This window comes from Hyaena hyaena, unplaced genomic scaffold (assembly GCF_003009895.1).
Source record: "Hyaena hyaena isolate Hyena2069 unplaced genomic scaffold, ASM300989v1 scaffold_710, whole genome shotgun sequence".
NCBI lineage: Eukaryota > Metazoa > Chordata > Mammalia > Carnivora > Hyaenidae > Hyaena > Hyaena hyaena.
In genome coordinates, this window is record NW_024081345.1 from 704,490 (window position 1) to 726,725 (window position 22,236).

A 22,236-nucleotide genomic window follows, 5' to 3' on the forward strand; every position below is an offset into this window, starting at 1 on the left:
GCTTCCCAATCAGTTGAATTGATGCCATGCCACCAAAAGGATTACCTGTAAACTTACGAATAACCTTCAGGGTTTTAGGGCTTTGAAATCTTGGATACGGAATTGTGGATATTGATTTACCTCTGAGACCTAGGTATAGATTGTTAATTCTGTTTTCTTATTTGCTAATTTCCTTACCTTCACGTTTATGACTAGTGTGTCTCCCCTGCTTGCCATGATTGTATAATTCTCGTTCTGATTGCTTGAGTTGACTTGGTTTGTGTTTTGTTTATTCCTCCTGAAAAGTGTTTAACACTGTGCCTGTACTTTCTGAGTGGAGATTTGGTGTCTCTCATAACTCTTTCTAGTAGCGTTCCTATTTTTATGGCTTATAAAACAATCTCATTACATTATAAAAATTCCTCTTTGTCTCAGTATGTACTTATAAGGTGTTTTATAATTTCAAGGTACGAGGGTATTCTTAAGCTTTAGTCATTAATTTCTAGGGTTGCTTCATTGTGATGCTTCAGTGTTTATGAAGTGTATTAACCTAATGACAGGTTTAAAAAAAAAACCTTCTAGAACTGAGATTTCAAATGAGTGTTACCTTTACAAATACACTTATTCTAATAATGATTCTTTTGGTCAAAAACTTCTCCATTTTTTTGTGAGAAGGGCTTGTAGAGTTTACCTCCCAGGAAAAAATAAAAAGAAAAGTCTGTTTGCCTTAGAATTAAAATTCTCAGATTGATTAAAAACAGTGTTATTTAGCTATTCACTTTGTCTACATTACCTTGTCCTAACTACTGAGCAACACTCTTCAAAAAGTAAATCTGTATGCAAGGGATTAAAAAACTCACCACTACTGAAGCTGCTTAAAAAAACAATGTTAGCCAAAGAAAAAAAGGAGGAAAAAAATCCAATTTTTAAAACAATGATATTAGTGAGAAAAGTACATTCTTCACCTCTTCCCCTTTTTACACAGGGCACATAGTGATGCGTCAGAGGGCAGCATGCTTTGTAAAGAAAGGTCTCTTCTTGCTTTATTTGTGATCACACATCCTAAAATTCATTTTATGTTACTCACCTGAAAGTCACAGTGTTTGATTGTGAGCGGTGGTAGGGACGAGGGTACCATACTCACTTGAGAACTAATCTGTCATTTCATGCACCCAGATTCTCCGGTTGTCACTTTCTTACATTGGCTTTGAGTGGATCCTGCCCATTTTCAGAGCCTGAGTTTTCTACAAGAGAGGATACTGTCTTCTGGGAGATGGTCTTATAGACAACTGAGATGAAATATGGAAGGCATTTTGACCTCTCAGAGAAAGCAGCAAGGGTGCACATTTAGACACTAATTTTTGTAGTTCTAACATGAAAAGGCAACAGTATGAAATGGTGATGTCACGTAGGTTCACTGCTTTGTTCGTCGCAGATTCACTTCAAGTGTTTCTTTCCGACATGATCCGCTAACCTCCTTGTGGTTTCTTGTAGTCCTCCTCTTCCTCCCAGGAGAAGCTGCATCAGTTACCATACCAACCAACACCAGATGAATTGCACTTCCTATCAAAACATTTTTGTACTACTGAAAGCATTGCCACGGAAAACAGGTGCAGGAACACGCCCATGCGACCCCGTTCCCGAAGTCTGAGGTATGTGGACCTGATTCAAAAATGTCATTTAATTGGATTATCTGTTTTAACCATTTCAAGGGAAGCCTTTGGGTCCTCCCATTCATCTCTGTATTAATTTCTGAATTCCTCTAAATTGAGAGTGATTTTTCCCATCTCTACATGATATTGTTAATTACCACTGAAAGGCATCTTACTGTTTTTCTTTTAATTTCTCTCAACTTGCTAATTGCTATATTAGCAATAATCATGATGGACCACAGGGACCTCCTATAAAGCCTTCTTGCCATTGGAAATTCCAAGATAAGCTAATTGTGGTCTAGGAGCCTTTCATGCTCTTACTTTAAGAGAGTTAAGCTTGGTTAAAAAGGAAGGACACCAAAAATAGAAGGATTTTCATGCAGATCCCACATTTTAAAAGTTCACTCCATATTTTTCATTCTTTCTTCTTATTATGAGTTTTACTTTCTCCAGAGCAGACTCTGAAACAGATTTGTGTTCAGGCTGTTTATTAGGGAGTGCTCAGGATTTATGCTTCTAGAAAGAAGGCAAGCAAGCAAAATGGGGCAGAGGCAAATGAAGCTGCCATACAGCTGACTCCACAGGGGGCTCTGGGGATGGCCTGACCCATCAGAGTTGTGCCTCTGAGCCAAATGACCCTTACTTTTTTTATCCCTACCTCCATCCGTGGGTGGGGTACCCTGGCAAGCACGTGGCTTGGGTGGGGTGGCTGCAGCTGAGGCCATCTTTGAAGGGCCTGATGGCTGAAGGCTTCTGCAGTCCCAGAAGCCGGGGTGGCAGGTCTCTGCAGGATGATCACGGCAGTCCATCTCCACAGTATGACATCTTGATGCTGTAGAATCAGTATAACTTTCCTGTTTAAGCTTTAATTATAAAAGTAGTTTGTCAAGTGTTACACTAAACATCAAAGTTTCCTGAGAAGGGTTTTCCCCTTTGTTTTTTGTTTTTTTTGTTTTTTTATTTTTTTAAGTAGACTCTACATCCAACATGGATGGGGCTCAAACTCACAACCCAAGAGTCCCATGCTCTGTTGACTGAGCCAGCCAGGTACCCCGCCTTTGTGCTTTTTTATTTAGTGTCATAAACTGATAGTGAATGTAGCCCCACTGAATAATTTGGGAATGAGTTATTATTTTGAGTTAGGGAACTAAAAGACCAATTTTATGAATTCATGTAGAGGCATTGTATTTTACCACACGGGTGCCCATTTTTTGGTGTCATGAGAGGAGTTCTTCAGGTATCTAGTGGAGGCTGTATTCTCCCTGGAATGTAAATACTCACACTGACATTGCACAGCCATATACCATGGGGAAGAAGCATGAACCTGCCATTGAAATAACGAAAGCGCTTTTCATATTGTCCAAAGTGCTGACCTCAGCATCCCAAATAGATATTTGCCAGGCCAGAAAATGGATTTCAGTGGTGACAGCTGTGCCACGGAAGACTCTTAGACCTCTTCAGTGGTACGTGGCAGAGCACAGGTGTACGACAAAAGTGTGAAATTCTGCTGTTCGATGTGTCCTAGATGTTGCTGTTCTTAATGAGCCTATTTTGTTTTTTATTGCGATTCATTAATTGCTTTCCAGAACTACACGAATGCATCCTACATACTGAATATAAGCTCAATTGAAGAGCGTTTCTGAACTAGTTTTATACCATAGCTATAATTATTTTGTGGCGTTCCATTTCTTAGGCTTCCTTTCTGATGTCCTCTCCAGGGTGTCACCGTGTGTGGGCATGTATGTATGTACTAATGACCGATTTTGTAGTTTATCGCCAAATATACTTCTCTGACGAAGGTTGTATAGTACTTTTGATGCAACCAATTGTTTATAAATAAAAAGCATACTTTCATTTCATGCTGAGGCAAGCTTAAAAGGGTAATTTGCTTTGCTTGCAGCCCTGGACGTTCTCCCGCCTGCTGTGACCATGAAATAATTATGATGAACCATGTCTACAAAGAAAGGTTCCCAAAGGTAATGAATTAAATTGAAGATGCCTAGCGTCACCGCACAGGCAACCTGGGTGTAGCGTGTGTAAGGTGGTTTTGTTATGGGAGGTAATGGTCCAGTCCAGTAGTAATGAGCTTGGCTTGTGTAAAAATAGCACCATAGCTTCTGTAAAAGGTAAAATCACTCAACATTTTTTAACAATGGCTGAGGACTAGCCATTGTCACTGTGTGCTGAACTGGCTCAAAAATGAATCCTGCTGCTTGTCCCACCCACAGGGTGGGCCTCATGAGGTGTCCCAGGCAGAGTGAGCCTCCAGCCCCTCATGTTCCCTCCTCCCTGTTCTGGACCCTGCTGCTGTATTGTCAAGCAGCAGCTAGTTTCCTTCTTTAGAAACCTATAGAGTGGTATGTGGTGAATGTCTTTTGTTTATTTATTTGTTTTGAGAGAGAGAGAGAGAGAGAAAGAATCCCCACAGAGCCTGATGTGGGGCTGGAGCCCATGAGCCACGAGATCATGATCAAGAGTCCGACGCTTAACCGACTGAGCCATGGAGGCACCCCATTTTTTTTTCTATGACTTCCTATCTCTTTAGCAAGCATGTGTCTCCCCCCATTAATTAAGAAGGGAAGGTACAGTTGCAGTGTTCCCCATTAGACTTGCAAAAGGAATCCAAATTGAGCCAGGGAGGACTTGCTGAAGAGTTATGCCTGGCGCCCTGGCTGCAAAAACCTGCTGTTTGATCGTTTCTGTCACCTAGCTTCCGCGGCCTTTCCACTAGCATTCCTGCCCAGCTGGGAGAAGACAGTCTTTCCATTGTGTTCCTGTTCCTCCCCCACTACTTGAGCAGCCGTAGGCAAGAAAATGAAAGGAAATCTCTGGTTTCATAAATCAGTAGCAAAGTGCTTATTATTTGCAATGAACTCGACATTGATGTCATTGATTAAAGCTGTCTTAGCTATTAATTACATGTCACTTGTTCCCCAGGGAAATAGGTCCTGACTCTCCGTAGTTAATGCTGGTTCGGATTTTAAAGGGGAGCAGGAGGCCAAGAGGAACCTCCCTACCTCCTCATAGACAATTAATATAAGCAAAGGATACTGATTAGCCAGTAGGGTGTCATAGGATGAAATGAAAGTTGGAAGGAAATTATTTATGTTACCAAGGGAATCTCCTTGGCCTTTTGCGTGTGATACAGCTTTTTGAGAGAAGGATAATGATATTATAAGATACTTGTTCCTGGTACTTTAAAACCTACTGAACAAAACAACTCTTGGCCCACCCTGTAGAATTCTAGTGTTGAGTTTTGAATGGGTAAAAACATACCCTGATATTTTTGAGCATTCATCTGAAAGAAATAGCCTAAAAAGGCTTCCTAAAAAGGAAAGCATAACAATTCACAGTATTGTTTGACTTACTTGAAGAAGCTTTCACAGACCATCTTATATTTGATGGGACAGAAAAAGATAATTATCACCCTAGGATAGTCCGTTTCCCTTGTATATACCTCAAATCTTCTTCCATGTGATAAGGCTGCTGTTGCTGCTTTATAAAAAATAGACTTCATCTTTCAGAGCACCTTTAGGGTCACATCAAAATGGGACAGAAAGTCCAGAGAGTTCCTGTATCCTCTGATGGCCCCCAGCCCCTGCCCTGACACACACACCCTCCTCCCTTCAGCATCCCTAACAGTTGATGAACCTGCGTTGACACATCATAATCAGCCAAAGTCCTTAGTTAACATTAAGGTTCACTCCCAGGGGTGCATATTATGTGGGTTTTGACAAGTAGGTGATGACCTTATGTATACACAGCTAGTTTCTAGAAACTAATATGAAGGTGCTCGATAAACGTGATGATTGAATTGTCCCCTTGTGTTTTGTCATCTTACATCTGTGTGTGCATGTCTTCTCTAAACAGGCCACGGCTCAGATGGAAGAACGTCTGAAGGAAATTATCACCAGCTACTCTCCTGACCATGTTCTGCCTCTAGCAGATGGGGTGCTCAGTTTCACTCACCATCAGATTATTGAACTGGCTCGAGATTGCTTGGATAAATCCCACCAGGGTCTCATCACCTCGCGATACTTCCTTGAATTACAGCACAAATTAGATAAATTGCTACAAGAGGTATGAACCGCTGTAGAAAGTTTTCCAGTTTGGTTTGCTTTTCCCCTGAAAAAAGAAGAATTTCATGAGTGCATTTGCCTACACGTTGTAACCATGAGATAGAGTTCATATTCCAGAGAAGCAAAGGAGAAAAAACTGATGGCTACTTGCTATAAATTGATTCTCATCATCATTTATAGTAATAGAAAGTTAATGTAATAACCTTTACAGGAACCTTGGGACCCAACAATCTATGGCTCTGGGATAAGTGGATTGTAAAGGATTTTCAGACAGTGATTTTCCCCCCACCCCCAACCATAAAGTTATAAATTGCCTGAGTGCATGTGTGTTATTTGATGATGCTATCTAGTTCTAATATCAGGAAAAGCCAAATGGAAAATTGCTGGCTTCTTCCAGGCCATGTGTCCTATTAATTAACCTGCACATGGTATTGGGTAGTAAATGGCAACTTATATTTTCATTAGTGTCAGTTCCTCTTCTAACAAAATATCCAATTTCCAAAAGACAGATAAACACAGGTACCTGTCTAGGCCTAATACTTGAATGCGTAGCTCCTGATAACACCCCAGGCAGGAAGGAATGTGTATGGTAGAATGGAATTAGTGCACATATTGCTCTTGTGACTGAAATTGATCAGCCACAGCCTACAAGTAAAACCTATTTAGTCTCTATATTTGGATATATTGTATTTCTCTACCTCATATGGCATAAGTTATGCCCATGTCAGCAAAAACCGTAGATTGTTTTTTCTAAGCATGAATATGTAAATAATGGCATGGAGGAAAAATATTAGCATCCTAGTTTTCTGGAAATTCATCTGTATTTGCCCCTACTGAATTGAGTTCTGGCAAGATGAAAAGATGCCTCTCTTGACTAGCCATCACTATTTTTCTTTCCCATCCAGACATCCCAACAGAGCTTTCTGTACCCTGTGCCCATTTCTCACATTTGGAACCTATCGTAGTTCATGAAGGCAGTGTTTCTCAGAGTGTTTTGGGAGGACTTAATACATTGTTTTTGTTTTTCTTTGTTAATTTCTGATTTGGCTTGCACTAATTCTCCTATAAATAAAAATACATTTATAGGAACATGATCATTTACAAGAAATGTAAAAATGTAAGAGTCACTAAATGCTTGCACTCAGTTTTTGGACCCATGTCATCACATACTGGTAAGAGCTCAGGGACTGGTACCAGCATAGGTGTCTGTGTAAGCAGGGATTTTGTCTGTTCATCTAGGATGGTGTCTAGCATACAGAAGAACTCTTGAATGAATGGCTTCTGGCTTCCTCTCACTAAACTCACTGAAGTCCACTGACCTCCTTTACTGTCATATTCCCTGGACATTTTACTGGGGCAGGTCTCTTTCACTGGAATATTACTATATTCAGCAATATTACAATCTTCCTTTTCTCTCTTCGTAATGCCCCTGCTTTTAAGATACTCTTGTTGTTGATGATGATGTATTTTGAGAGAGAGAGAGAGAGAAAGAGAAAGGGGCAGTGAGAGGGAGAGAGAATCTCAAGTAGGCTCCATGCTGTCAGCACAGAACCTGAGCCGAAATCAAGAGTTAGAAGCTTAACTGAATGAGCCATCCAGGATTCCCAAGGTATTTTTAGTGCCTGTATTTCTTATCTTCTTCCAAGAGCTCTTCTAACTTCTGTTTTCTGAAAGTTAGTTTTTCCGTCATCTGATGTGTGGCCCACTGCTCTTCCCCTCTGTCCTGGTGATTTTGTTGGCTCTCTTAGATTAAAGACCTATGGACTCTGATGGCTTCTGCTCTGTAGCTAAGACCAGCATCTCTTAGATTTCAAATTCATGTGTCTGCCTGGCTAATGAATATCTTTCCACCTGGACAGTTTACTGAGGCAGTAGTCCTGAATCCCAAATCCTTACTTCTGTGTGGCTGTAAGAACATTTATCTAATAACATTCCTCACTGGCTACATTCTGCCTGTAAGTAAAAACCCTAATATGGCCCATTGACCATAGTGCAGCTTCATGATCTGTTTTGGGGTTTCATTCCACCAGTGGAAGAGGGCTCTTTGAAGGCCAGGGACCACATCCCAGTTGTCTTCCATGCCCTGGTGCCTCGCACTATGGCTGATACTGGAAGGAAGGGAAGGAGGGAAGGAGAAAGAAGATACGTATATATGCGTGCCAAAATGCTTGATTTATTACCATTTATCATCAAGTAATTCACTCCTGCCATTCCTTTTAATCAAACAGCTCCCGAAAAAATGCTGGAAACACAATGCATAGTACTTGCTATGAGATTATCTTGAAAACAATATTTGTTAAATGGTGCATTTTTAAACAGAAGAGGCTTTTAAGAGAGTAACTGTAGTTAGCTTCTGTGAGATACTCCTTCCTTAATTCCATAGTTCTGGCCCAGGATGTTACCGTAATTACTAGCTTAGTCCTGTGTTTTCCCACCCCCCCCCTTCGGACGCTTTTCCTGAAAGGTTTAAAATCAGTATCTATAGCCATTTCCATTGAAATCCTATCGCCCCCCCCACACACACACATTTAATTTTATTTCTAATAGACAAATTGTTTCATGACAATTACAAAAAACAAAAAAATCTTAGCTTTCAAAAATCATCTGAATATGCCATATAACAGATAAAAATTGTTGATATTTAAAGAAATTTGTCTTTTAAGCTGAGAAACATGTTTACTTGGGGTATAAAGAATATTGGGTATGAATGAGAATGTTTTCTTATTTATCTTCACAGATAAACATTTTCTTCAGTCCTTTTGTGAAAATTGAAACTATCTTCAGAGTCCTATTGACAGTGTCCTTCCGGACTCTGGAGCTAAAGAGTCACAGGGGAACCTGTGCCTTTTAGATGGAGCCTTTATTGTGGGAATTTCCTTTACCTGCCCCAGGATGCAATTGTTGTCAGTTCCCAGCGGTGACATTGTGTGGCTGCTGTGACACTGTGTGACTAGTATCTCCTGGCCACTTTCCCCATTGTCAATCCTTTGCAGACCCAGGCATGGTCCCCCTGGGGCTTGGAGCAGTTTGATTTAACTCATGCCTTTTCAAAGTCCTGAAGTCGAGGTCTGTTCCGGATGAAATGCTTTGTGCCTCCATTTGTTTTCTCACTTAGGTGTATTTAGCCAAAGAAAATAATATCCAAAGGAAACTATAATCTCCTTTCAAATATGGGCCTCAGTATTTTTTGTAGTGGCCATCACTTAAAATATAAACACAGGGGATCCGTTAGTCTTGGTGCTTGCTCTTGGCAGCCTGGAAACTCTCTTCTCATGTTTTCTGTGTGGTTTTGTTTGGTGGTGTCTTAACAAAACTCCTCTCTCCCCAGTAATGTTAGTAGATAAAATAATATTTGAGTTAACGCAACCCATTGTATGTTCTGGCTTTTGTTACAGCTGATGATTCTTAGAGGAAAGAAGTAGGAATGAGCCAATTATTTTTACAGTTTTTAAAGTAGAATTTGTGTAATCTAAACCAATTATTTAAAAGTTTTTTAAGATCCAGGTTTTTGTTTCCCTTTGAAGAGGTCAGCCAAACCTGTTCAGGCTTTTAGATTGTCTTTATATTCCTGAATTTATAAAGCAGTAATTATTACAGTAAGAGAAAATACCATATCTAACCCAGGTTGTCAGTCAAGAAGTTAGGTGGCTCTTTGCTTCATCTTAAAGGTTATCTCTTTAGTTTTGATTAAAGATAAGCTATAAAGAAGGCATGTAACCATACTTTGTAGCATTCATTGTATCTTCCAAAATCTGTTTTTTGGGGTGCCCGGGTGACTTATTCAGTTAAGCATCCAACTTCGGCTTAGGTCACGATCTCACAGTTCATGGGTTCGAGCCCCGCATTGGGCTCTGTGCTGACAGCTCAGAGCCTGGAGCCTGTTTCAGATTCTGTGTCTCCTTTCTCTGACCCTTCCCTGCTCACGCTGTCTCTCTCTCTCTCTCTCTCTCTCTCTCTCTCTCAGAAATAAATAAAACATTAAAATTTTTTTAAAAAATCTGTTTTTGTTGTAAAACAGAAGTTGCAAAGAAAACTTAAAGATAGTTTCAATGTTATGTATACCTACTTATCTATGTTCTGTAACACCCCAACTGGTTGCTGCGACCTACAGTTGTAGTGGGTTTTCTTTGGACACATTCTGTTCCACAATTATTCATCATTGGTCATTATCCCTGTTTTTTTCTTTGAAATGTTGGCTGTTTTGCCTTTTTTTTTTTTTTTTTTTTTTTCTTTTTTTTTTTTTTTTTTTTTACTTTTTTTTTTTTTTTTTTTTTTTTTTTTTTTAAAATCTGTAGACATATTACTACTAAGTACAATAATTTTTCATGGATTTGGTCAGCCAGTTCCTTTCATGGGAGGGCTGGCTCTTAGAATAAAGCCNTGCTGCGACCTACAGTTGTAGTGGGTTTTCTTTGGACACATTCTGTTCCACAATTATTCATCATTGGTCATTATCCCTGTTTTTTTCTTTGAAATTTTTGCTTTTTTTCTTTTTTTTTTTTTTTTTTTTTTGCCTGTTATTTGTTTCTGTACCTACATTTTGGAAATTTCCTTTGATTTGATGGCTAAAAATCTGTAGACATATTACTACTAAGTACAATAATTTTTCATGGATTTGGTCAGCCAGTTCCTTTCATGGGAGGGCTGGCTCTTAGAATAAAGCCCTTTCAAGAATGATTTTAAATGTTTATTAATATGTCTGTGAAATTATATTCTATTGCACCAGCATCTTCCTGATATTTTTTTTAATCCTTAGTGGAAAGTAGATCATACCACTATAAAAATTACAACAGCCTTAAAGTGAACATGCATATAAGCTGACATTCATACTTTTAAAACTTAGGTTCTATGTCTGCCTTGATACAAATTTAGCTCATTTCTTCAAGAGAACATCACTGAAGATTAAAATGACTCTTTTTTTTTAATGTTTATTTTTGAGTGAAAGAGCGAGAGAGAGCTCATGCGCAATTGAGGGAGGGGCAGATAGAGAGCAGACCAAGGATCCAGTTGGCTCTATGCAGATGGCAGAACCTTAACGGACTGAGTTGCCTAAGCAGCCCGAAAATTAAACTTACTCTTAAACTGAGTTTTATTCTCAGGATGTCTTTTTGTGCTTGAGTAGGCAACATATAACATAAAATTTTAAAATATTCAGTTACTTTCTTTTACTTTTTTACTTTCTAGAGAGAGTGCATGAGGGGGAGAGAAGAACAGGGTGGGGGAGAGAGAATCTTTTTTTTTTTTATGTTTATTTATTTTGAGAGAGAATGTATGCGGATGCACACATGCATGAGTGGGGATTCCAAGCAGGCTCCACACTGTCAGCACAGAACCCAGTGCAGGGCCTGATCCCACAGACCATGAGATCATGACCTCAGCAGAAACCAAGAGTTGGCCACTCAACGGCTGAGCCACCCAGGCTCCCCAAGAGAGAATCTTAGGCAGGCTCCACACTCAGTGCAAAGCCCACGCAGGGCTCAGTCTCACAATGCTGGGATCATGACCTGAGACAAAATCAAGAGTCAAATGCTCAACCAACTGAGCCCCCCCCAAGGCGGTGCACCATAACATAAAATTTAAAAAGATTTAAGTCAGTTAAATTTTACTGAGTTGAGTGCCTAGGCGTCATTTATTCAGTATGTGAAATCAAATTGGTATGAAAATATCCAGGTATAAACATTACCCCCCTCGCATTTGAAATCAGCAGTGCACACTTCCTACATGTTGTAAAAAAAAAAAAACATTTATAGGCTAATCATGGTGCACGTGTAAAGTGTATTTCATGACTGTGTTAGATGTCCAGGATAACAAAAGCAGCCCTTCACTGTGTTAGCCATTTCATACTTAAAGTTGCTGTATCTGGTAAATCAGGGTTCCTTATCAGCCTCCCACTCCACTTGTACCATATATGTATTATAATTTCTTAATCTCTCCATTGTTCATGGTTCATGTGAAGAGTTTGAGCGTTTGATTTTTAACACCGAATAAATCAAAGTTAGGCAATTGAAATTTAGCTAATAGAGCCGTTTTGTAGATAAAGAAGTTTAATGGTGTCCATTTATGAAGAGATAATGTCCGCTTATCAGTCTTTGAAAGGTATTTTCTAAATCACTTAATTTTCGGAGATTTTTAATTATCTAATTAGCTTGCTTTGCTGATTTTCTTTTCCACTGAATAGAGCGACTCTATATCATCTTTCTTCTCATTGTCTTCTTGTAGGCTCATGATCGTTCAGAAAGTGGAGAATTGGCATTTATTAAACAACTGGTTCGAAAGATCCTAATTGTTATTGCCCGCCCAGCTCGATTATTAGAGTGTCTGGTAAGTCACGCCTGGATGTGACTCCGTGGGAAAGCGGTAACCATCAGAAACTTCCAGTTTCTTTTGGCTTCAAAGACCAGAGTTAAATGGAAAGAGTCAACAGGAAGTACAACTTGTGAATGTTTATGAGGGACATCCTGATGTGATTTTTGTTTTCTGGTTTTAAGTAAGAGTTGTAGGACTCGTGCTGTATTAAGTGATAATCACATCACATTCTGCTCAGATGTGAAAGACAGTCGTGAAGTAATGTGCTTATTAACCAACTGTGATAGCTAATTTAAAACACTTGCTGAGCCTCACTTTCTCTGTGTTGGCAAGATGTAAAGAGAGGGACATATATCATAACCTATAGTTATTATTATTTGTTTTTAAAATGTGGCATGCTAGAAATAAATGCTAGGCAGCATCCAGCTTGGGCAAGTACATTAGAGTCTCGTATAGGCCGCAAGAAGGGAGACTTTCAGAGATTAGTTCATTTTGTCAATCCTTTTCCTACTTAAAAATTTTTGTTTTGTGTAACTTTAGTTGAAATGTCAGTCTACACTATGAACACATATGAAGCTTTGAACCTAAGAATAGTTTTAAGGGGCTTAGCACTGTATGGACACTCACTTTTAAGTTCTGCTGATCACTAAAGTATTTGTAACACTTCAGAATTTGTACAATTTAAAAATATTTGTTTTTATTTTAAAAAAAAAATTTAATGTTTTATTTATTTCTAGGAGAGAGAGAGAGAGAGACAGCGTGAGCAGGGGAGGGTCAGAGAGAGAGGGAGTCACAGACTGAAACAGGCTCCAGGCTCTGAGCTGGCAGTCAGCACAGAGCCCGATGCGGGGCTCGAACCCACGAACCGCGAGATCATGACCTAAGTGAAAGTCGGATGCTTAACCGACTAAGCCACCTAGGCGCCCCTTCAATTTAAAAATATTTGTAACGTGGAGTACAGCTTTGCAGAATTATCCACACACACATATGCAAATAGGGTGGGATTGCTAGGGTTTTACCCTTATTTTGATTAACATTCATAACTTTTTTATAATAGTGAAACGTTCACAGCCCCCTAATTGTAGAGCAGTGGGTTGTGAGTCATGGGAGAGGGGAAATCTGGAGGAGACAGGGCCGGGCATGGTAGGGTAGGTCTTTGCATCAGCAGCCAGGACCCGTAGAACCGCAGAATCGAAAGCACCGTTTGGCTTTGTCTCTGGAAGGAGAAAGGGGGGAAAGTACTCTGGATGCTTCTGGGAGGAGAACTGTGTGACTGGCAAATGCCAGCCAAAGGAAGTCTGATTTCGTACTACGTCTCCCATTGTATTTTTTGAATTACGACCCACATGCGTGTACTTCCTGCATTTGTTTCATTTGGGGGGAAATAGCATTTAGCATTCAAACCTGTTTCTCTGCACAGTGGCAGATACGCTAAGAAGATCTTGCCTTAAAAGAGGAAATACATTTTTTCAGTCATCCTTCCACACCAGAAGAGGAAAAGTAAAAGTATAGCCTCTCAGAGATAGAAACAAGTGAACTCAGAAGTAGAGTTGAAAATGTTGCTGCCTTCAGCATTATTTAAAGCCAGTTGAAACTGGAGCTTCTGAGTTTTAGGGGACATTTCCCAACCAGTGGTCTTACACTTACCAACCGGCGTGTGTTCTGAGTCATTGTAGGTTTGCAGAAGGGGCACGAGTGTGTACATTGGTTTGACTTTACTCCATTTGCAGTGAGCTTTCTTTATACATGGCCTTTAGAAACTCTTGAGTAATTCAGGCGAAAGAAATGCTGATATTCTAAAGTTGCCTATTTGGGGCATTAATCAAAATGGGTAAGATCCTGGGGGGATAACATTTAGGAAATACAACTAAAAGTAGCAACTGTGATTTAAATCCATAAACATAATTGCTTATGACACATAAACCCGTGGCATCCGTCTAGAGTGATGGAATCCTAAACATTTTTATTACATCCTAGAAGTAACAGCCAGAGAGAGTAAAAAATGTGAATAAAATGTGCTACCAAATTTTTAAAATAGGCGCTGGTAATCAGAAACATTAATTTTATATTTTTCTTTCTTCATCTTCACACTATGTGAGTATTAATTTTAGGATAGACTGATAAAAGTGGAATATTGAGATTTTTAAAAATATTTTTGGACACCTCTGTAGTAATGGGGTTTCCTGCAATACCTTTGAGAATATATATTTTAGCATTACTCTCTTTGTGGCTGTTTATGGAGAAAGAGAAACTGAGCCTTCTGAATGAAATTTCTGGATTTTATTCATTTTTTAATTTTTTAAATTTATTTTGAGAGAGAAAGAGAGAGAGTGCGTGCAAGTAAGCAGGGGAGAGGCAGAGAGAGAATTCCACGCAGGCTCTGTGATGTTAGCGTGGAGCCTGATGCAGGGCTTGAACTCATGAACCTTGAGATAATGATCTGAGCTGAAATCAGGAGTTGAACCACTGTTCAACTGAACCACCCCACTGAACCACCGGGGCACCCTGTGGGTTTTAAACTTTTACCCAAAGGCATAATTTAAATGTTAGAGTTGTTCATTTTCCATGAGATAGATATCTTAAAGGGAACATATGTAGTACCTTCAAAGTTGCATTACAAGGAATTTGGAAGTGGTCATTCTGTGAGTTACCAAGGACTTAAATGTATTGCCTCAGAATATGAATGGCTTCAAATACAAAGTGAGAATTATATACTTTTTAAAAGTCATTTGCTTCCTTTCTGCATAAACCACAACCATGTATATCCAGCAGATGTTATTGTGAAAGGAATTGATGTAACGTAACCTCAGAGATTTTTGACTCAAGTAAGTTTCCGTCTGTGTTTGTCTTCTGCTAGGAATTTGATCCCGAAGAATTTTACTACCTGTTGGAAGCAGCAGAAGGCCATGCAAAAGAAGGACAGGGTATTAAAACCGACATTCCCAGGTACATCATTAGCCAGCTGGGGCTCAATAAGGATCCTTTGGAAGGTGAGTCCCTCAGTTGGGCTGGCCTTTTACTTGCATATGCACTGTGACTTCATACGAGAACGTAGCACGTCTTTACTTTTTCCGCATGAAAAGGTGAACATGACCTCTTTTGTGTCGTACCTAGAATATGGGGATGACCTTGAAACCATAGAGGCCTGACAGCCTGACAATGCCACAGTGTCCTGAAAGGGTTTCGATTTCAATTCAGTCTTCTCTATTTTTTTCGCTGCCAGAGCTCAGTTGGGTTCTCCTCAAGTGCACTTGTACTTTTGAAGATGTTGCTAAAGAAATTAATTAGAATTAAACGAAAAGTGACATTTAAAGTAAATGGGGAGTAATGCAACTGATGATGGATTTAGATCAGGTGCAGTGTTGGTCGATCTATTTTTGCATGTAAGAAGAAAATTATGAAAAAAACGATAATATACAGGAATGTCTGGTGTGGGGCGGGGGTGGGTGTGTTTTTTAAAGCTTAGGAAAGAAAGCATTTCTGGTTGGTTCAGATGAACAAAATACATCCGATGCCATTAAATACACGGAAGACTAAGCACCCTGTTAGTGGTTTTTAAAAAAAATCTAATACTGGTAAACTAACCCACCAGCCCCCTCCCTTTTCCTGCTCGTTACTGTTGGAATGGTCATTTAAAACACTCAAGTTACATACTGCCTAAAAAGAGTCAGAAACATAGACTCCTCCATTCAAAATCGGCGTCCTGGTTCATTACTTTGAATTTGCAAACAGTGTTTATCTTGCTAAATTGTTTGTAATGATAGTAACTGTTGGCACAGATATTTTCCCATCTAAAGCCCGAGAACCTGCTGCTCTCTGCCCTGCTCTCCTATCTCCCCTGCTTTGTTTGCTCTTACGGCCGTCCGATCTTTGCTTCCAGGGAAATGATGCATGCATTACCGGGAGATAATGCCAGATAAATTTATACTGTACTGAAAGCAATACCACAACAGATTCATCACTTATCAGAGTCTGGTGGCTGCTTTTCTGAAAAGTTCCCTGGGGAGAGATTTTTCCCCATGGCTTTTAAATTACCATCTTTACCTTTTTGAATCATGAGTCTTCAGAAATGGTTTAAATCAATGAAATAAAAAGGGCAGATGTTTAATGGTATTTAGATGAGTTTTAAAAATCTCTTCAGGCATTACAAAATGATGCCTTAGCTTCCTGCTTCAAAAGCTGACTCTTGGTTCCATTCCATTACTACCCACGGCTTGCAAATAATATGTATTTCCCAGATAATAGTTATTTAGCAGAAATCCTATTTAAAACAGACCATCTTTTAATTTGGTTTTTTATGAAAATAATTGGAGTGGGGAGGCTGTCAAAGTATATTATAGTGACTGTTCACGCTGGTGGAGTTAAGGTTGTTTCAGCTCTTGAATTGTAGAGCGAGTGAGCTCTTCACACTTTTCTTACCTGGCAGGAAATAACACTCTAGGCTGAACTTTGGTGGGTGAATACTCTGAGGCCTGTTTGCCTACCTTTATAGAGACTAAATAAAAAGTAATAGTGATCTTGGACCAGTTTTGAGGTTAGTAATACTGGTTTATCACCAGGAGTTGTGTTCTTAACTCTTGACACTTCAGTTTCTTGATTCAGATCTGAAGATAGTTTTTCATCTATTTATTATCATTTAACATGCTGTTACTACAAATTCTGATTTACATTTGTGTCCCTTCTTGTCAACATCTGCACTAACAGTCCTACAGCCTGACCTTTGAAAGTGTGGAGTGAGGGTGTGGAGTGGGAATGCCTGGGTGTGCCCCCTGGCAACAGCCCTGCAGTCTGTGACCTTGACCATGCTGTTGATGAGCCTTTTTGCACTGCAGTGTTCTTTCCGTAAAACCAGGGCAGTAGTACCTATTCATAGAGTTGTTTTTAGAATCATATGAGTTATCACTCTAACCAAGATGCAGTAATGCTGAATAAATGTTAGCTGCTGTTGCCTTTTTATTTAAACAGTATTAAAATCGGTCTTTTCCTTGAGAGTCCCTGCAACTGAACACATTTTAGTTCACCTACCAATCCACCAATCCAAAGGGCTAGTCATAGAGGATATTGACATCACTGGAGTGACACCAAGGAAGCACATAGTTAGTCCTGAGCTCACTTTTGTTCTTGAATTTCCACTACTGGTAAACTGGGAAGTTAGTGACAGTCTTCACTTATTTTAGATTCTGGAGTTTGTTCATTTTTATCTAGAGACAACACTCCATTGTTGTTTTGCTTCATATCTTTTATGTGTAATCTCTCCCAAAAAAGATGATTATAAGAATATGAATACATGAAATGAGAGCCTAAGGACTACTTGTAGATGCATACAAAAATAGGTAACTGAAAACTATAATTTACATATAAGTTATTATATATGTAACTTAGCATACATACTCAATTTTGAAAAATTAGAAAATGCAGGTTACCTGTGGTCAGCGATAACTACCTATCAAAGTTTTGGAGGGAATTCCTTCATGTTTTGTTTCTTTTTAATTAAACATCTTTGTCTAAGTATAGAAATTAAAATGAACATAAAATGAATTAGGTTTCTTCATTTACTTAGGTAGACTCAGATGTGTTCCATTGTTAGTTGAGTGGGTAAATGGCTTTGTCTTTTGTTTGTTTGTTTCTGTTTTTCTTTTTTGTTTTTGTCTCTTTCAGCCAGACCATCAAGGTCGTACTTTGTCAGGCATGTGGCATCCAGCCCATGATTGACTGCTTCACATGATGTAATTAATAATAATAACACTCAGTATTCAGCGAACACTTAATTTTTGTTAGTCAACATGCAAAGAGCCCTACACAAATATCTTCTATCATACTTACGAGAAACTTGTAAGAGATAAATACATTGTTTTCATCTTACAGAGGAAAAGCCTGAGGTTAAAAGGTCTTTAGTAAGTGCTGATTGTAGTGGTGACCCAAGTCTTCTCATTGTCAGCCTCTCTTAACAACTATTACTTCATTTGTGACAAACTGCAAATTCTTAAGTGTACCAGGTGGGGGATATCGCTCAGTGGATGTGAAAGAATGGAATAAGGAATGCTTAGCCACGAGTTGGGAATCATCTTTGAGCTGTGATCAGTGCATCTTTGATGCCTTTCAGAGCCTGGGAAGACTTGCCGCTCTTGAGAATCCTATTATAAATACAGTTGTTGACACACATCTACCCCCAGCCCCACATTGGAGTGATTTTGTCGGCTAGTGAATCCCACTAGCTGAAGCAGAGACCCAGCTCTCAAGTGCCTGTGTCTAGGTGTTCATAAGAAATGGGGTCCTAGGGAAGGGCACATAATGAACAGTTTCAAAAATGGCAGCTGGTGGCTTTTACCATTTTTGAATTAAGATTTTCGCACGGGCATATAGAAGTATAGAGTCAGTTTTTTTAATGTCAAAGAAATTACTTCTTATCTAGTCTTAATTGTTGTATTTTTCTTAAACTTTGCTTTCTTTTTTCTTTTTTTCTTTTTAACTTAGAAATGGCTCAGTTGGGAAACTATGACAGTGGGACAGCAGAAACCCCAGAAACAGATGAATCAGTGAGTGTAAGTGTCTTTCCTGATGAAATGTTGGTTTTCTGTTTATCAACATCTGGAGATTTGGAGTGTGTTAATTTCTTCACTAAACATATATTGTGCCTCTGTGTACAAGGCAATAAGCATATACGTTAGTCCATTTTTTCAAAGAGAAACAAATTAATAAATAATTTGTTTTATTTATAATATATTTTTATTTATAAATACAATAAATTTATAAATTATAAAATTATAAATATTTATAAATTATAAAATTATAAATATATAAATTTATTTTTATAAATTTTATAAAATTTTTATAAATTTTATAATTTAATTAATAATTTATTATAAATAACTAAATAAGTAAATTATAAAATATATGAATATATAAAATATATAAATTTATAATTTATAAATTTATAAATATTTATAAATAAATAAAAAGAAATCCTGGATGAAAAAATAAACATGAATATAAGATCGATGAAAAAAAAGGACCATGTGCTCCTAAACATACAGAAATTGACCTAGTCTTGCCAGTTCAATAACATCTCCCAGGGAAATGACACAGGAGAAGTGGCATGAGAAGTTATTGGGATGAGAAGGGGAAGAGGGAACCTTCCAGGCCCAGGGAATCCCTGGGCAAAGACTCTGCCACAAGGGAGCAGCAGCTGAGAGTAAGGACAAGGAGACCACAAAGGTTGGAGAGCTTGGGTAAACACCTTGTTGCTCATCTTTGTCAAATCTTGTCTTTCAAGGAACAGTGGGGAGCTCTTGAACTTTAGAGGAAATGGATGTGTTTGTGGGGTGGAGGCAGGTGGACAGGAAGATGACCAGTCAGAGTCATGGCTTACAGTCTTCTGACTACAGTCCAGACAGTAGATGGGGTGACGGGAGCACGCGGGTGACCATGGGGAAGCCACTCAGGAGGCTGTACAGTGACACAGGGGACACTTGCAGGATGCTGTCATCCCTAATGGTGAACGCCAGAGGGGAACCATCCTGGAGCGAGTTGGGGGTTTCAGGAAAGACAGGCAGCTGTGTAGCCTGGGGGCTAAGAACACAGACTCTGAAGTAACATTACCTGAATTTGAAAGCTGGCTGTACCTGTTGCTAGCTGTGGGAATCTCTGTGCCTTAGTTTCCTCTCTGTAAAATAAAGATAAAATATTAAATGAGATCATTTCTGTTAGACGGTTAGGTCAGCAGCACTACTAAATGCTAAATAAACGATAGTTGGGTTTTGTTTGTTTGTTTGTTTTTGAGAGACAGAAAGTGCATACGAGCTGGGGACAGAGGGTAAGAGACAGAGACAGAGACAGAGACAGAGAGAATCCTAAACTGGTTCCATGCTGAGTGTGGAGACCTATGCAGGGCTTCATCTTGCAAGCGTGAGATCATGACTTGAGCCAAAATCAACAGTCAAAAGCTCAACCATCTAAGCCACCCATCCATCCCAGTAGCTGTTTTTGTTAACTTTATCATAGTTATTACAATTTTGAATATGTTTAGATTTAAGTTTTTTGGGGGGGACATTCAAGGAGTGCCATGAAACTGACAACTATGTACATTGTGTGGGATCTTCTGGTGCTCAGAAGGAGAGTTTCTGGTGGAGTTCTGAGTGACATAGGAATCATCTCTGGGCATGAATGAGGTCACCTGGGTGGGGAAGAGTTAGTGAAACAGGTGGGCTTTGAACAGGATCTTTCAGCCCAAAGCTGTGGGGACCCATCAGAGTGGACTAGTGGAACAAGTGCATGGTCCTTGTTTTGAATTACATTTTCTGTGATGGGGTGTTAGCAATCATGGCTGGACCCAAGGCCTGTGGCCAGAGGCCATGAGGAAACAGAGGAGAGAAAGAGTTGTTTGGTTGAGCAACTGAAGTAGCCCAGAGGCCAAGGTGTTGGGTGAGTTACCTACATGGACACTGAAGTTATCCAGGATGGTGAGAGAACTGGAACAGAGAGGAAGGTGGGAAGCTGGGTACCTAAGTCTTCAAGAGATGAATGGGACAGCATGTTAGCACATGACAACATTGTTTGGGGAAGGTGACACACACGTTAGACTCAGGGTTTCTTCCAAAATAATACAAAAGGAATTCTGGGCTCTCCAGGGGGCATAAAGGGACTGTCACTGCTCACCCTCTCAATGCTAAGATACGTGGAGTATGAGAGAATTCAAAACAAAACATTTTGCTTATTATTTTCCTTTGAGCTCAACTTTTTATTTTTTTTCCAAAAGTTTATTAATTTATTTTGAGAGACACAGAGAGAGAGGGAGAGGGAATCCCAAGCAGGCTCCACACTGACAGTGCAGAGCCCCTAGTGGGGTTTGAACCCACAAACGATGAGATCATGACCTGAGCTGAAATCAAGAGTTAGATGCTTAACTGACTGAGCCACCCAGAAGCCCCTGAACTCAACTTTTTAAAGAGCTATCTTATTGAAAATAGATACCTAAGCATCATTAACAGTAATGATACGGAAGTAAGGAAAGGCACGTATTATCTGTTCGAGTGCCCCTTTGTTGAAACAAGAAAAGTTACCACAGGAAGAACACAGGCATCCTCTGGTCGAGGTCAGACCAGAGCTCATGTATCCATCATCTCTACAACAGCCCATTCTTTATTGGCTGACTGCAACCTGAATTAGGTTTGACATTTTGGACTTAAGTCTCAAAACATGAAAACACTAGGGTGAGGCTAACAAGAATAGTTTACAAAGGTAAATTAAACTTGGAAATTTGCAAAAGCTTGGTGCCTTCATCTCCCGGAAATGGGAGTTCACTTACATGAGACCGAGGCTCTGTTGTGAGAAATAGTGTATCAGCACTGCTGTGTGAAATTGATCTTTAACGTTGTCTCTCGGGTTCCTTTGGCTGAAATACTGCACTTCAGTGTATTAAACACCAGAGTATATCATGCAAATATTATTTATACTGCTGTTAAAATCATTTTCTTGAGTTTCAACTATTTTCTAACTTCCATATTTTGTTTCCAAGAGCTCTAACGCTTCCCTGAAACTTCAAAGGAAACCTCGAGAAAGTGATTTTGAAACGATTAAATTGATTAGCAATGGAGCCTATGGGTGAGTAATTCAAGAAAACTCTCTATTGTATTTTAACACACCTGAGTAATATATTCTTTACATTTCTCTTAGGCCAAATAGATGTCATTAGGGACTTGAATTTTCAAGTCACCGCTCCTTCACTGGTGGGTAGAATGTGTAGCTAAAATTGTTTTTCATTTGGCTACTCCATCAAGAAAACATATCAAATGACCTGGAGTTATTTTAGAGATAGGGAGAAGAAGCGTTATAAAGTAAAGAAAAATTTTTATATATATACCTATTTCTGCCTCCTTTATTCCACTGTTTGGGGTGCAGAAATACCTGACTCTTGGCCGTAAATAAGCAAACACACACATCTACATCTGGATGTTATAATCTATCTCTATCTCTAAACATATGGACATTCATATATAGCATCATTACTACTTAAAAATTAGCCAGTACTTTTCAGCCTGACCACCAGTCAATGTTGTGAGAGAAGGACTTCAGTAAGTTGGCTGCTTGAAACCTTACAGCCGTTCATTTCCTTTAGTCTTTATGTCACACCAAGATTTTTTTTCAGTTGATGTCTATGCTCTCATCTGATCACATTAGTGGTGACCCCCGCCCCCTATTTTTAATTGAGAAAGAGAGAGAGA

General features: G+C 39.2%; 1 protein-coding gene across 1 annotated transcript in view; it reads left to right on the top strand.

The window, feature by feature from the left end:
* LOC120220600 (microtubule-associated serine/threonine-protein kinase 4-like) overlaps window positions 1-22,236 on the top strand; it is a 168,347-nt gene that overhangs the window by 98,695 nt on the left and 47,416 nt on the right. Inside the window, exons 6-12 of the mRNA XM_039217708.1 lie at window positions 1,474-1,631; window positions 3,532-3,607; window positions 5,502-5,711; window positions 11,930-12,031; window positions 14,874-15,006; window positions 18,491-18,558; window positions 21,531-21,616. Coding sequence (XP_039073639.1) covers window positions 1,474-1,631; window positions 3,532-3,607; window positions 5,502-5,711; window positions 11,930-12,031; window positions 14,874-15,006; window positions 18,491-18,558; window positions 21,531-21,616 — 833 coding nt within the window. The remainder of the gene's footprint in view (window positions 1-1,473; window positions 1,632-3,531; window positions 3,608-5,501; window positions 5,712-11,929; window positions 12,032-14,873; window positions 15,007-18,490; window positions 18,559-21,530; window positions 21,617-22,236) is intronic.